Below are 14,967 nucleotides of genomic sequence, written 5' to 3'. Positions count from 1 at the left end.
ACCACCTCTCCAAGCCAGCCAGCTGTGCTTTATCGACCCATGTAAGAAGTATTTTTACATTTTTGTAAATTAAAGAAACGGAAAAATGAAATTTGAAGGCATTATTGCAATATCATGAAAGATACCTAGAAAAAGTTTTATTTCTTAACTGATGTAAATGTTCACTGAAGTTCTCTTTCTCCTTTAACTTGTTAACAGTGCATCTTGATTTGCTGTTGTTGAATGCTCTTGCATTCTAGGAATAAACTGTGTTCAGTCATAACATACTATTCTTTGGTATATTATTGAGTTTTAGTTTTATATCTGTAGCCTTAAGTGCGACTGAGATAGGTCCACAGGTGTGTGCAGTCCCAACAAGACCAGTGCTCCAAACCCTGAGCTCTGGGGGCATCCCATGTGTAGTCTTTTGACATGCGTTGCCACTAGAATACGTGACGTTAATTTTTATAAATGGGGAAGAAAACTTTATTAACATCAAATTTTATATTACTGTTTGAGGAAATACGACTTAATAATCACCATAATACTGCTCCATGAACCAGTAGATCTGATTTTTTGTTTTGATTTTGATTTAATGTATGTGTCCAAATTTTTAAAATCATTTTTATTTTCTAACTGTACCTCATTTATCTCATAAGAAGGTATGAATAAGTATGAGATAACTTGAAATAATCATATTTAATAATGGCATAAGGGCATGTTTTCATTTCCTGTAATCCCTTGTAAAATTGCTACTTTTTTCTAATAAAAATTTGAGTATTCAGTATATTTTAGTATAGAATATAAGTCATGTTGTAGAATTCCTAAGGACAAATTGTCATTTTTTTACCTTTTATTTCAGGGTCAGATAACACTAATGGATGTTCCAGTATTTAAAGCCATTCAACCAGATGTGAGTAGTTTTAAGAACTTTCCTTTTAAATATGCAGAATGGTTACTAATAGTATCCCAAATTAAGTTTTAGAAATGTCAAATTCATATTAGTGTTTAAATGTTTAAAGCTTTTGATGTGACTGTGCATATAATATTCAGTCCTCAGAAACTCATGTGGCAGTCATAGGTAAACATCACGGAGTCATAGGTAGGACTGTTTGAATCATTTTGGCTGGTTAGGCTTCATCACTCTTACAAGGGGTGAACAGACTTAGATTGACTGATTTACCCAAGGCTTTGAAGCTTTTTCATAGGACATTGGGAATAAGAAACTAGGTTTCATGACTCACTCCAGCAGTTTTTTCCCTTACATCTTTATTTATGACTTTGTAATATGACAGTGGTTAACATTTTGGAGAGAAAAGGGAGGATCATGGAAGGCATTTCTTACTTATTATACTTCTACCTGCTGGAAGCCACTTATTACGCTCTGTTTGTGTGTGCGTGCCTGAGTGTGGTAATGTCTGTTTTACTGATGAGAAAACAGGATGACAGTTGTCTTTGATGCACAGCTAAGTGTAGGAATTGGGTTTTAGACTCTAAAAACTGATGCTTTTTCCACTCTTAATAAGTAAGAATATAAGTATGATTTTATACCCCCAAACTGAGTAAGTGATGAGGCACCTGGATGGCTCAGTGGTTAAGCATCCAACTCTTGGTTTCAGCTGATGTCATGATCTCAGGGTCTTGAGATCGAGCCCTGCATTGGGCTCCACTTTCAGTGGAGTCAGCTTGAGATTCTCTCCCTCCTCCCTCCTCCTCTGCCCCTCTGCCCAGTCACATGTATGAGTGCACACATACTCTCTAAAATAAAATCTTGAAAAAAAAAAAATCAGTATTCAGTACCATAAGATAATTTTTTTTTAGTTCTTTTGGGAACAAGATATAGTATTATTTGTTGTATAAACAAGTATGTAGTGGCCCTGAACACTAATTATTATAAGGAGTTGGAGAAAACATCTGTGTCTTAGGTGGTATACACAGTATTAGTCTTGTGACTTTCAAGTAAGTTACTTAATGTCTTAGCATCTCAAGTTTGTCACTTACAAAATGAAGGGCTGGGCCTAAATGATCTCTGAGTCCCTTCATTTCCACAATTCTGTCTTTTCCTAACATTTACTCCATACCCGAGAATTGTCTCAGTAGAACCATTAGATTAGGGATAGGAGAAGCAATGTATTCTACACATAAAGCAGAAAAAGAAAATGGCTTTTGTATTTAGATGACAAAAACTGGGCGCTTGGGTGGCTCAGTCTGTTAAGCATCAGCCTTCAGCTCAGGTCATGATCCCAGGGTCCTGGGATCGAGCCCCACATTGGGCTCCATGCTCAGCAGCCAGCCTGCTTCTCCCTCTCCCTCTGCCCCTCCCCTCTGCTTGTGCGTGTATGTTTGCTCACTCACTCTCTCAAATAAAATCTTCAAATAAAAGACAAAAACTGAAACATTAATTTCTTTACATCACTGAACAAAACAAACTAAATTTTCTTTACAAAAATTATACTTTCTTTGCCCTGAAATTTGGCCATCTTATCCTTTGATATATATTTTCCTTTTGAATAAATGGCAGTGGCCATGTTGCTATTTCCTATGAGATTAGCACTATACAGTGGAAGTACAATGTGAGCCACTTAACGTAACTTTACATTTCCTACTAGCCACATTATAAACTAAAAATGAAACAGATGAAATTAATTTTAATTATTTTAGTTAACCTACAACATCTGAAACAGAACCACTTCAACCTTTGTAACATTATTGAGGTAGTCTGTAGTCTTTTTTTTTTCCTCTACTAAGACTTTGAAATTCAGTGTGCACTGTATAGTGAGGACACATCTTTGCAGTAGCCACATTTCAGGTGCCCAATGGTCATTTGTGACTAGGAGCTTTGGACATTGAAGTTGTAGATAATGATTACTGAAGACAGAGAATTCAAGTCAGTATGGGACTATTTTATTTTCCTGGGACATCTAACACTAACTTGTGAAATTTAAAAGTGAACCTTAAAATTCCTTTGGCCCCAGTCCCTTATCTAACTTAATACAGTTAAGTATTTTTTTTTTAACATCCTAAGTGTCTTGTCTATGCCTTCTCTTACTGCTCCCAACATCCCAATCCAAGATACCATTTTATCCCAACTATGTACCTCTTACTGATCTACCTGCATCCACTGACCCTTCTAAAGTCCTCTCTGTCCAGCACCCATGGTAATGTTTTCAGACATCGAAATCTGCTCATATGATCCCTCTTCTTAAAACATTTTAGTGGCTTTCTGTTGCTCAGAAGATAAAGACAGGCTATCCTAATATGGTCTACAAATTCCTCATAGTTTCTGGTTTAGCTGCAGTGGCCTTTTAGTCCCTGTCACCACTGATCCTGTGCATATCCTGATGAACTCCTATTCATCCTTCAGTTCTCAGACCAAGTTTGACTTTCTCAGGTAAGCTTTTCTTGTCTTCCTGCAGATTCTTCTAGCACTCTCTGCTTCTTCACTGAATATGTCAGTTGCAAGTTTACATTAATGTTTTGTGATTCAGCAAGTATTTGCTGAGTGTCTGTTATATGCCAAACAGTGGTTTAGTTCCTTGAGGTACAGCAGTGAACAGACTAAAATTCCTGCCCTGGTGGATCTTAGATTTGAGTAAGGTGAACTAGATAGTGTGTCATAAAAACCATAAAGCAGCCAGAAGAGAACAGAGAGGGAGGACGATGGGAGTTCCAGTTGCAGATAGGGTGGTTTCCGGAAGCCTTCCCTTGGAAGAGGCCATCTGAGCCAAGACCAGAAGGAAGTGAGAGAGCAAATCATGGGTGTGTGGGGAAGAGTGTTCCAGGTAGAGAACAGCCAGTGAGCTGTATGAGGGAGGGGGGTAGAGTGAGGGCTAGATGTCATCCAGGGACTTGCAGATCATTACTCTGAAAGAGATGTGAAGCTCTTGGAGGGTTTTGAGGAGTGGCAGTTTCTGACTGAGATTTTAAGTAGCTCTTTAAGTCACTTCTGACTGCTGACTTGGGGGGTGGGACTGGTACCAAGACTGAATCAACTGTGAGAGACAGTGTGGCTCGGGTCCGGATGGGAGTGGAAGAGGTGATGGCAAAGTTGTCAGATACTATGTGCAAGAGGAGTCAGGAATGATGCCAGGCAGGGTTTTTGTCCTGACACCAGAAGCATGTCGTTGATACTCTGAGATGGAAAATTATTATTACTGTGTTCAAAACTTCTGGGGCTGCCATTCATATAGAATATTATGTGCAATGCTGCCTTGTGGAGAAAGGCCAGAGCAGCAGCTGGTGGAGGAAAGAGCAGGAGTTTGGCTTTGGACGTGTTTGGGTTTACATGTTTGTTAGAATGCAGAGTTAGGTAATACGTAACTGTATTACTGTCCATGTTTCGGATGTAGTTTGGGAGAGGTCATTGTAGAGGTATTTCAAGTGTGGGTGAGTGTACCAAGAAGGTGACTATAGATGGGAAGAGGGGTCCTAGTTAGTGTTTAGGTGGAAGTAGCAAGAGATGAAAAAGCAACAGCGAGTGATTTAGCTGGAAAGTCAGGTTATTAGTACGGAATTTGATGAGCCAAGTGAAGGAAGTATCTTTAAGAAGGAAGGAGTGATAAGGTATAAAGTGTTGTTAATCATGTACTCATTTGATTAATTGCTTACTGCTTCCACTAGGTTTTAAGCTACATGAGGGCAGAGACCGATAATTTTGCCTCTTTTATCTGTCTGACATGTGATGGGATTCAGTAGTTAGAATGAGAAAATGAATATAGTATTCAGTAAATACTTGTTCAGTGAGAGAATGTTTTCAAAAATTGAAGGAGTAACTATTGGAAGATGTGATGTAGCACAAAAATATTTTTGTTAGGTGTTAGGCTCATATAATCAAGATTACGTGAAATCTGGCAGTATAAGGATAATTTCGTCATCTGGCAGAAAAATGTTTTCTAATTCACTGTGAAATAGTCAAGACCTACAGCAAGGCATAAGGACTAATAAGATGAACCCCTGTGGACCCACCTAACCAGTCCTGTTGAAACCATTCTGCATTCTGCCATGTTTGCCGCCGCCCCTCCTCCCACTGCGGGTAGCCGCCATCCAGTATTGGTTTGTATCATTCCTGTGCAGTGAGCTATGTTTCTCCCAAGTGTATGTGTTCCTTAGCAGTAAATGCTCTTGCAGGTTTTGAATTTTTCATGTAAATGGTATCCTGTTGTTGTCTTTAGCTTGCTCTTACGTTCATCACTGCTGGCCAGCACCGATGGTAATATCCACACTCCAGCGCACTAATTCCGAGTTGTGGAGCATCTTTGTTGTGGGAGATCTTTGAGTTTATTAACGACCACCAGTTATCTGAAATGTTTGTACAGATGTTGTTTGTCATGTCAAAACTCTTGCTATTGACAAATAACAGATAAATCCATGAAGTCAGTCTAGTGTATTAATCTTTTTTATTAGCATAAATGATGTTTACCTCATATATAGTTATTAGCTTCACTAAAGAATGAATACTTTTGTTAAATCAAAATTTAACCTCAGATATTATGAACAGAGTTATCCCTGAATCTAATAAATTTATCTTGTGATGCGTTTACCCATTATGTCAGTGTTTAAGTCCCTATATAACTTTATGTAAAACTTTTTCAAAAAGCGTGTATATGCTTTATGAAATTTTAAAAGCTCTTTAGTTATTCACTGAAACTATTAATCAGAGCTCACTATTACATGTACATATTCCTATGTAATTTATTTCAGGTGGTAATTCAAGTTTTCTAAAATGAAATCTGTATGGAATTTGAACTTCGAAGAATATAGCTTCTGAATCCAGCCGTATGGCTTGGTGATTGAGTGGAGGTTGGTGATTGCACCAGCCAAGTCTCACTCAATTTTCTATAATAGAGGCAATTTCTGAGTCACCTGGAACTTACTGAAATACATATCTCTCATTAATTCAGTTCCCTAAGTAGATCTGTAATTCCTACCAGTTTGTGGAATTCTGTATTCCTCAGTCTTTTGTGTTAAGTACAGTTTAGGTGAACTGGTTCTACCTAAACTTGTTCTTTAACCCACTGAGCCACCCAGGTGCCCTACCTAAACTTGTTAACTTGTAGGAAGAAAAGGGCACCTTGCAAAGGGCAGCCACTGTCTCAGGCTCCGGCCGCTTACCTGCACAGTGCCTGTCACACAGCACACTGCAGAGTTGCTCAGGGGGAAAAGGAAAAATTCCACGCCTTTTATTTCACTGTAGAAACTACCTCCCTTACCTTGGAACTGGCCCCAAAATTGTTCATGGTATAGGGACTGTCCTTAGTCATCAGTAGAATACTGGCTAAATAAAGTCACATCTTTAAGAGCAAATCTGAATCAAACAAATGCTAAGTCTGGTTTTTCTCCAACCCTGTCTCACACTTGAAGTTATCTCAGATCGAAAGAAGAAAAAAGAACAGATTTTGGTACTTTGTTTTCTTAGTTTTTTTTGTTTTATGGTCAGAAGAATGGAAAACATGGTTACCAATGAAAAGAATTTAATGTTACAGGAAAGTTCATCAGTGATACAAAAAACTATTTGGTAGGAATATAACTACAAGAAAAGGTGTGCTCCAGTTTTATTTTTAAAGATTCCCTGTCTGTGTGGTGTGTGCCATCTGTCCTATTATTACCATTCAGAACCAACCCTAGGAGTCACTCTTTTCCCTTTTCTCTCCATCCTATTTCCCTTGTTCTCCAATTGATTTTACTTCCTAAAAAACTTTTCTCTCTTTCCCCATCTCTGTCAACTCTGAACGATATTTATTAAAAGAGTACCGTGTTTTCATAAGGCTGCAGCTCACTGGCTCTAGAAATATGAGCACTCCTTAGTGTCTGTGCAGGATTGTTGGGCCTGAGACAGGTCTCAGCACAGCCAGTGCTTTCTGTACCTCCGGATCCCTCTCCACTGGAACACTTTGCCCTGATTCCCAGAGCTGCTGCTACAGAAATCCTAAAAATCTTCACGTCCGCACTGACCCAAGCAGCATGGCCAAATTTGGAAGGTTCTATGGATGCTGATCCATCTCACACAAAACCCGCCTTTTCACGCTTCTTCCCTCCCCTTGCTAAGCAGCCCTCTCTCAGTGGTGGGGAGAGTGCACAGTGACACCGTTGCCGAAACGGTTATTATAGTGATCACAAAGAAGGAAAAAGTTTAGCAGTTTGATCATTTATATTCTACCATTGTTAATGTGTCCTTACAACTCTTATTTCCATGGAGCTTTGTATCTCTCTTTTTTCTTTTGTTTAAACCAGTTTTGGGCACAAATTGCCATGTATTTTGCCACCTCTTTTTTTTTTTAAAGATGTTTATTTATTTATTTGACAGAGAGAGAGAGATCACAAGTAGGCAGAGAGGCAGGCAGAGAGAGGTGGGGGAAGCAGGCTCCCCACTGAGCAGAGAGCCCCATGCGGGCCTTGATCCCAGGACCCCGAGATCATGACCCTAGCCGAAGGCAGAGGCCCAACCCACTGAGCCACCCAGGCACCCCCCCCTTTTTTTTAAATCAGTGTCTAACCTTCATAGCTCTGAATGGGTGCTCAAAATTTTTAAATTATTTAATTTCACTTACTTTAGCCCTTTGAATCCCCAAAGAGAATTTTTAGTGGCAAAGCATAAAAGCAGAGAGTCAGAAGACTTGCAGTTTTTTTTCAGCTTTGCCATTTATAGATTGTGCCATTAGTAGAATCTATTTCATATCTTTGGCCTTTTTAAAAAATGACCGAATCTATGAAGTAAAGGATTTTGGACTGTTGGTTCTTCAGAATACCGTTTAGGTCTTCCAGAATTCCTGGAAGTAGGATTGTTTTTATTGGTGACTTCAGAGTAAAAGCGACAGTTAAGGGTAGTTCTCAGTCAGTAATAAATATAATTTTGATCAAAGCTGCAGGAGTCTTAAGCAGATGATAAGGGTCGAGTAGTGGTCATGAGTCAAGCTCTTACAGATTGGGGGTGTTATCCTCTCTCTAGATAAATTCCACAAGGGCAGAAACTTCTGTCTGCTTTGTTCACTGATGTGTCTCTAGTGCCTAGAATAATACCTGTTCAGTATTTGAGTTTGGTAAGTGACCATTCCAAGGCTTTATACTGTAGAGCCCACAGGCATGTCATCTCCCATTGTTTATCGTGTTTGGAATCATTTCCGCAAAAGTCTGTTACTAGTCCAAGAATGTGACTCTTATAAAATAGCGATCTTTCTATGGAAATAGGAGTTTTGGTTTTTTCCCCCACCCACAATTAAGAAAATTTCCAGGTTTTTCCCCCTAGTATGAATTACTTAATGCTTAGTAACAGCAGATTACGGATTTTGTACATTCATTTATTTCTTGTGTGAATTTTCTGTTACTTAGTTGAAGCTCAGCTCTTGTTAAAGTTTTTCCGTATTTCATACACATAGGATTTTCTTGGCGTGATTTCTCTTTTGATCATGAAGGTTTGTTTTCTTTTAGAAAGCTCTGACATGTTTATAGGGCTTCCCTCCAGTGTGAGTTCTTTCATGTTGAGGAAGCAGTGACTGTTATTTTGAAGGTGTTATTACATTTCTGGGTTTTTTGGGTCTTGTCTATTAAAATTCTCTCATATTCTATAAAGCTTATATTTGTTCTGATGACATTGGTATGTTTATTATATCAATAGGGTTTCTCTTCAGAATGAGTATTTTATTACTCAGCACAGGATGTGTTATGACAAAGTTTGCTTGCAATCAGATTTTCTTTCTAATTGAAATTCTCTGGTGCTTTTGATCATTCTTAAAGGGTGAACTGTGCTTGAAATCTGTACTGTAGTCATTACACACTGGATAATGTTTGCCTCTTTTACGAGGTCTCAAGTGTTCGTAAAGTGTCTGGCTCTGACTGAAGGTTCCTGACATGTATTGCATTCAAAGAAGAAAGTTTCACACTTTATTAAAAAGTTCTAGTAAGTCATTTAGATTATTTCAATAAACAGACATTATATACAGAGCACAGATAAGGCCCTCATGTGTAACTGGGATACACTAGAGATCGAGGAAGAATGGTGGTGAAATGAGGAAAAGTACATAATAGTTAATTCTGACTCTTACTAAAACATTTCTGAAAAACTTACAGTTGATATATAAAGTTGGTATTTCTGACAGTATGTTGAAGGCCATTCTGTATGCTAACATTTTTGTGTGTTAGAGACTAGAATCTTGGCAACATCCCAGGTTCCAAAATCAGGAATACCATAATTCTGTGTTGTTGTTGTTGTTGTTGTTTTAATGAAAATTATCCTTTGCGTTAGAATTAAAATGTAAACAATTCATGAATATGGTGGGAGGTTTGAAGAAAACAAAGAAGACATGAAAGACTTGGAATTTTCTGTTACAAGCAAGGTAGAAACTCTTCTGTATGTTATATTATTACTGCTCATCACCATGAGTGTGGCGTAGTAAGTTTAGGCTTAGAATAAAACCAGAGAAGGAAGGGGGAACATTGTTGATTAGGGGAGTGGGTGTATCATGGCATCAGTGGTAGCAGAAGGTAGCTCCTGCCTTTATCTCTGCTTTCATTCTAGGGGCAGCTATAATGTGTCGGGAGGAAGGCAGAGGGGGAACAGAGGATGTGACTACATTAGGAAAGAAAGTGATACTTTTGATTTAACATAACGCGTTAAAGTTTTATAGTTTCAAAACTTTATTCTGTTGGTTAAAAATACAGGAATTGTAACGAGCACATCATCTGTGGCTGAGACTTCTTTCTAAATAGCCATATAGGCTGAATGCTAATGGAGATACCATCTCCCTTTAGAGCTTTGCATCTTTTGAGCATAAGAGTACCTTAGCATAATGACCTTCTCCTGTGTGTCAGCTGTACTTCAGTGAAACAAAAAAAGGTCTTCTTGCGAGGTTTCCCTCCCCCCCTGCAGTCTTTTATAGATTCCATCACTTTTTCTTTTCTTCTCTCAATCTCTGTCTACATGCTGGTCTATATTGGCCTTTTCTCTTCTTCTATCTTTAGGTATCCCTACAACATCACCCTTAGAGCAGTCCTTTTAAGAGTGTTGGAACCTACAAGATGAAATTTAGAGCAAGAATTTGACTTTACAGAACAATCCTACAAGAGACATAAGAGAAGCTGTGGCTCCTGTGAAATTCAGTAATTCTTTCATAGGGTAGGTGGTCGTGAGTTGTGGTGTTTGCTCCCCACGTGCTTCCAAAATAAACTCAGTGGAAAATCGGGCTTCACAGTCTCATGGCTCAGAGTGAGCCCATGAGTATTCTTCCACAAGTGCTTTCAATGACCATTTAGAAATCGCATTTGTATCTGTGAATTGCTGTTAGATTACTTTTCACTGCCTGATTTTAAAATTGTAAGTTAATCCATTTGAACAACTTTTAAGAGGTATGAAGGATGGTGTATTTCATTAAGCCTTTGCTAAAATAGAGGCTTACTTACACAGTATACTTAAATCGTCCTATTCTTAAACCAGACTCTTAAAAAAAAATCCTTTGAGTCACTAAGCTTACTTTTTGGTGTTCATGGGAGATGTTTTAGTATCTAATAACCCTTGACTAGGCTGATACGCTGTCAAATGCAAGATACCACTGGTGGGAGAATTTATTTCTTAGATCGTTTATAGTGTTTTCTGGAGGAAGATCCTGGAGTCTGAGACAAAAAGAGACAGAGACAAAGGGAAAAGCAATTTTTTTTTTTTTTCCTCACAGAGTTCAGTGGCTGTTGAGAGAGAGGTGGGGCAGGGCAAAATTCCTTTAAGACTAGCTAATACAAGTGCTGGTCAGGGTTTAAGAAGAAAGTAATGAGTTCATTCCTGGAGTCCCAATGCAATTCCAGCTCCATAATTCATTAAATGAGATTTTCTTTTTAAAGATTTTTTTTATTTATTGGACAGAGAAAGAGAGAGATCACAGGTGGGTAGAGAGGCAGGCAGATTGAGAGGGGGAAGCAGGCTCCCCGCTGAGCAGAGCGCCCCATGCGGGGCTTGATCTCAGGACCAACCCTGAGACCATGACCTGAACCGAAGGCAGAGGCTTAACCCACTAAGCCACCTAGGTGCCCCATTAAATAAGATTTTTATTGTTGTTGTTTGACTTTTTATTTTGAGGTAATTACAGATTCACTAGAACTTGAAAAAAAATTGTACAGGGATATTAATTATAGATTCATAGGAAGTTGCAAAAATATTGCAGAGAAGTGCCACTTAACCCTTCACCCAGTTTCCCCTAGAAGCTACATCTTACGTAAGTATGGTACAGTAGCTGGACCAGGGAATGGACGTTTGTACAACACAGGCCTATATAGTTCTGTAACATTTTTTTCTATGTATAGTTTTGTCTAACCATCACCTCAGTCAAGATACAGAACTATTGCAATACCACAGTGATTTCTCTCCCTTGTGTTACCCCAATCTAGTCAGCCAGTCCCACTCCTACTCACTCCCCACCATCCTTAACTCCTAGAACCACTAATCTGTTCTCCATCATTATAGTTTATTGTATTAGATGTGCTAGTAATATAGCATTGTCTCAAAATGGAAATGTTTTCTGAAGCAGAAGCTACTGTTTTAACAGGTTTTTAAAAACCTGCTTGTGTCTTACATTTTCTAATTACAGATTTCTTTATTTTTTTTTAAGATTTTATTTATTTATTTGACAGAGATCACAAGTGGGCAGAGAGGCAGGCAGAGAGAGAGAGGGGGAAGCAGGCTCCCGGCCGAGCAGAGAGCCTGATGTGGGGCTCCATCCCAGGACCCTGAGATCATGACCTGAGCCGAAGGCAGAGGCTTAACCCACTGAGCCACCCAGGTTCCCCTAATTACAGATTTCTTTAAAATGAAGGGGTCCAGTGGAATTTTCATCCATTTGCTACCAACTAATGTGACCATAGATTCATTCATCCCCACCTGCTTTCTGTCAGCTTAGTTAAAGGGACAAAGCATTTTTTCCATTAAATTAATGATGTTGAAATGTTCTAAGAATTGGATGCATTTTTTATCCAAATTTTTATCCATTTTTATCATTTTTTATTTGAGGAGTCAGAAAAGCATTTGGAAGTTTTTAGTGTAAAAAAAATAAAGCTAGTTCATTGATACTTTTATCTGGATTCCTTGTTTATTATAACTTATAATAATGATAAAGATAGGTTCAAAGGCGTTGATATGTATAAAGCACTTAGATTAGTGCCTGGTGTACAGTAATCTCTGTTAGTGTTAACTCTTAACTTTTACTGCTGCTGTTAAGACAGCTGTTCGCAGGCTGAAAAGGCCTTTGTAAACATAAAACCAGAAGATAAATCACACAAAAGAGGATAGTATAAGTATCCGCTACTTTAAACAAACAGAAACCAGGCCTCAGTATGTAAATAAAGAAGATTGGGAAGGTGTGTTTTCATAGATTTTCTCTTTGGTGGGTTTATAGTTGGTTCATGGCCCCACCCTCCCTTTTCTCTCTTTTTAACAAACATATTACTCTTACAGTTGGGGAAATTGAAGCAATGGAAGGGGATAGATATATCCAGATTCAGTAAGACTTTTAGGAAAATGACACCCGGTAATAGTGTAAATGACTCAGTATTTCAGGAGGGCAGTTTGATGGGTATCAAAGCCTTGAAAAAGTTCATCCTCTTTGACCTAGTGATTTTACTTCTAGGACTGTATATTTAGGAAATGATCAGAAATGTGAGAAAAGGTACAAGGATATTCATTAGAGTGTAGCCTTCTAACAGGAAAGTGAAACTCACTTTCTGTGTAAAGTTCGTTATTGAGTTTGAACTGTTAAATGGCTACATTGGGTAGTTTGATAAGTATAGTATCAATTTGACACAGACACTTTGATCATGGCATTAATATAAATTTGGGAATAATATTAATTGGTTAAAAACAATTCAGTATTTATAGATTTAATCCTAGGAAATTGTCCTAAAATATGATGTCTCTATATAGTTACATTAATATTTATTCATATAGTTAAATATTTATATTTTTAGAACAATAATACTTTGTAGTAGTTAGATGTTTTTAATATAGTTATCATGTCATTTTTATATTCACATAATATCTATCATTATTTTCTATCTATACAGGGAGGTAATGTGAAATGGTTATTTAGGCTCAGTAACAAACAATTCTTTTTTTTTTTTTTAACTGTTGTTTTATATTTTCCTCCAGTAATTTCAAATCTGAAGGTTGTAATCTAGCTTTAGGTTTTAAAAAAGTTAGTAATTGGTATCTTCAGAGCATTTATTGCTTATCTACTGTGTTGAAGCAGTAATTGCTATTTCTTCCCTCAGTATTCTCCATCTCGTTTACTCAGCCAGAAAAGGGAATCGGCGTATCTCTGGATACCTCATTTTTGGCCTATGCTGTGTAGATCCAGTTTTGACCAAGGCCTGCCTGTCTCCAAAATATCTGAATCTACCACTTTTTTCAATATTCACTGATACCAGGCCAGGCAAGGGAACAGTACTTGTGTTTTTGAAGTACTGTATCATTATAACTATTTCCTCCATCTTAGACTGTTTCTTTTTATTTCTATTTCTAAATTTTATGGAAGATAAGAATACATCACATTTAAGAAGTCACATATCTTCATCAGCCCCACCCTTGAGTCTCATACCCATCCAGTGTCTTAGCTGTTCCTCCTTGGAGGAGTTTATGTCCACTTTTCAAATAATGCATCTAAATGCCTATCGTTTATAATTTTTAAAATTTTGGATATGATTTATTGACTCTGTACTGTAGAAGATGAGTTCATAGTCTTACATTCTGTTCCCCTGACATTTACACAGTTGACTTCCTCTTCTTTTTCGCATGTAGTTATGTCATAATTTTGACATGAATAAGTAATCATGGCTCAACTATTCTTTACAATTGAGCCGTGCTTACTTACTTAAATTTTGTTTTTCTTGAGCTAATAACTTACTTAAGCTTTCTTTGTACTGGTCACTAATTTTTCTGCCAGTGGTGAATATAGTGAATGCCTTCTCAGTGTGTTCAAACTCTTAGACATTGCTTCATCTTTGAGAGGCACCCTTCTTGTAATTTCTGTCTTCTTGCTAGTTAATGTCTGAGCTGTTGTTCTTTTTTTTTTTTTTTTTAAATTTATTTGTTTATTTGACACAGAGAGAAACAGCGAGAGAGGGAACACAAGCAGGGGGAGTGGGAGAGGGAGAAGCAGGCCTCCAGCTGAGCAAGGAGCCTGATGCAGGGCTTGATCCCAGGATCCTGGGATCATGATCTGAGCTGAAGGCAGACACACTCAATTGACTGAGCCACCCTGGTGCCCCTAAACTGTTGTTCTTAAGCTCTGCTCAGCGTTGTGTCCCAGGATCTCCCTTTACTGTTAATCTGGGTATTTGTAGTATTTCTTTTCTATGTTTGTTACTAAGTTTCCTGGATCCCATGTCTTCCTTTTTCTTAATTTGCTAGTTTGTTTTAAGGGACCACATAATTCTGTTGGCTCTCTGAGAATAGGTACATAGAAAACAAATTCTCTGAGACTTTCATGTCTGAAAATCTCTGCAGTATATTTTCATATTTAATTTCACATTTTTGTTGGACACAGAATTCTAGGATTTTGAAGACATTATTTCAGTTGTCTTCGACTTTCAGTGTTAACTCTTGAGGTATCGATGCCTTTGATCCCTTTTTCTGACTGTAATCTCTTTTTATTCTGCTTTGTTTTTTAATCTTACTGATTTATAATCCCTTAGTCACTAATGTTCTAAACTTTTTGATGCTAGGCCTTGATTTTGAGGTTTTTTTTTTTTTTTTTTTAATTTACCCCATTATAAAAGGCACGAGATAGGTCTTTCCTGTCCTTAAGTTCTAGAGGCATTAAAAAAAACTTTTTTGTTAAGTTATTTTTCTCTGTTCTTGTTATTATGCAGACATTGACTCTTACGGACTCTATAAACATAATATTTTGACTCCTATTTTGAGTTTATTTTGTAAAAGATTTTATCACCTTTATCTCACAACTCTTATGTTGGTTTTTAAAATCTCCCTTACCGTGTTTTTCATTTCTAAAAGCTCTG

At 37.7% G+C, this 14,967-nt stretch overlaps 1 protein-coding gene across 2 annotated transcripts in view; it reads left to right on the top strand.

Annotated features, from left to right (window-relative positions):
* LOC111150663 (Ral GEF with PH domain and SH3 binding motif 2) overlaps positions 1-14,967 on the top strand; it is a 156,222-nt gene that overhangs the window by 41,880 nt on the left and 99,375 nt on the right. For both annotated transcript variants that reach the window (XM_022508175.1, XM_022508174.1), the window contains exon 4: positions 842-892. In XM_022508175.1, the coding sequence (XP_022363883.1) occupies positions 842-892 (51 nt within the window). The remainder of the gene's footprint in view (positions 1-841; positions 893-14,967) is intronic.

The sequence above is a fragment of the Enhydra lutris genome, unplaced genomic scaffold (genome assembly GCF_002288905.1).
Source record: "Enhydra lutris kenyoni isolate GAN:26980312 unplaced genomic scaffold, ASM228890v2 scaffoldscaffold24, whole genome shotgun sequence".
NCBI lineage: Eukaryota > Metazoa > Chordata > Mammalia > Carnivora > Mustelidae > Enhydra > Enhydra lutris.
The sequence above is the reverse complement of the archived record's forward strand: the minus strand, read 5'-3'. Positions and strand labels throughout refer to the sequence as shown.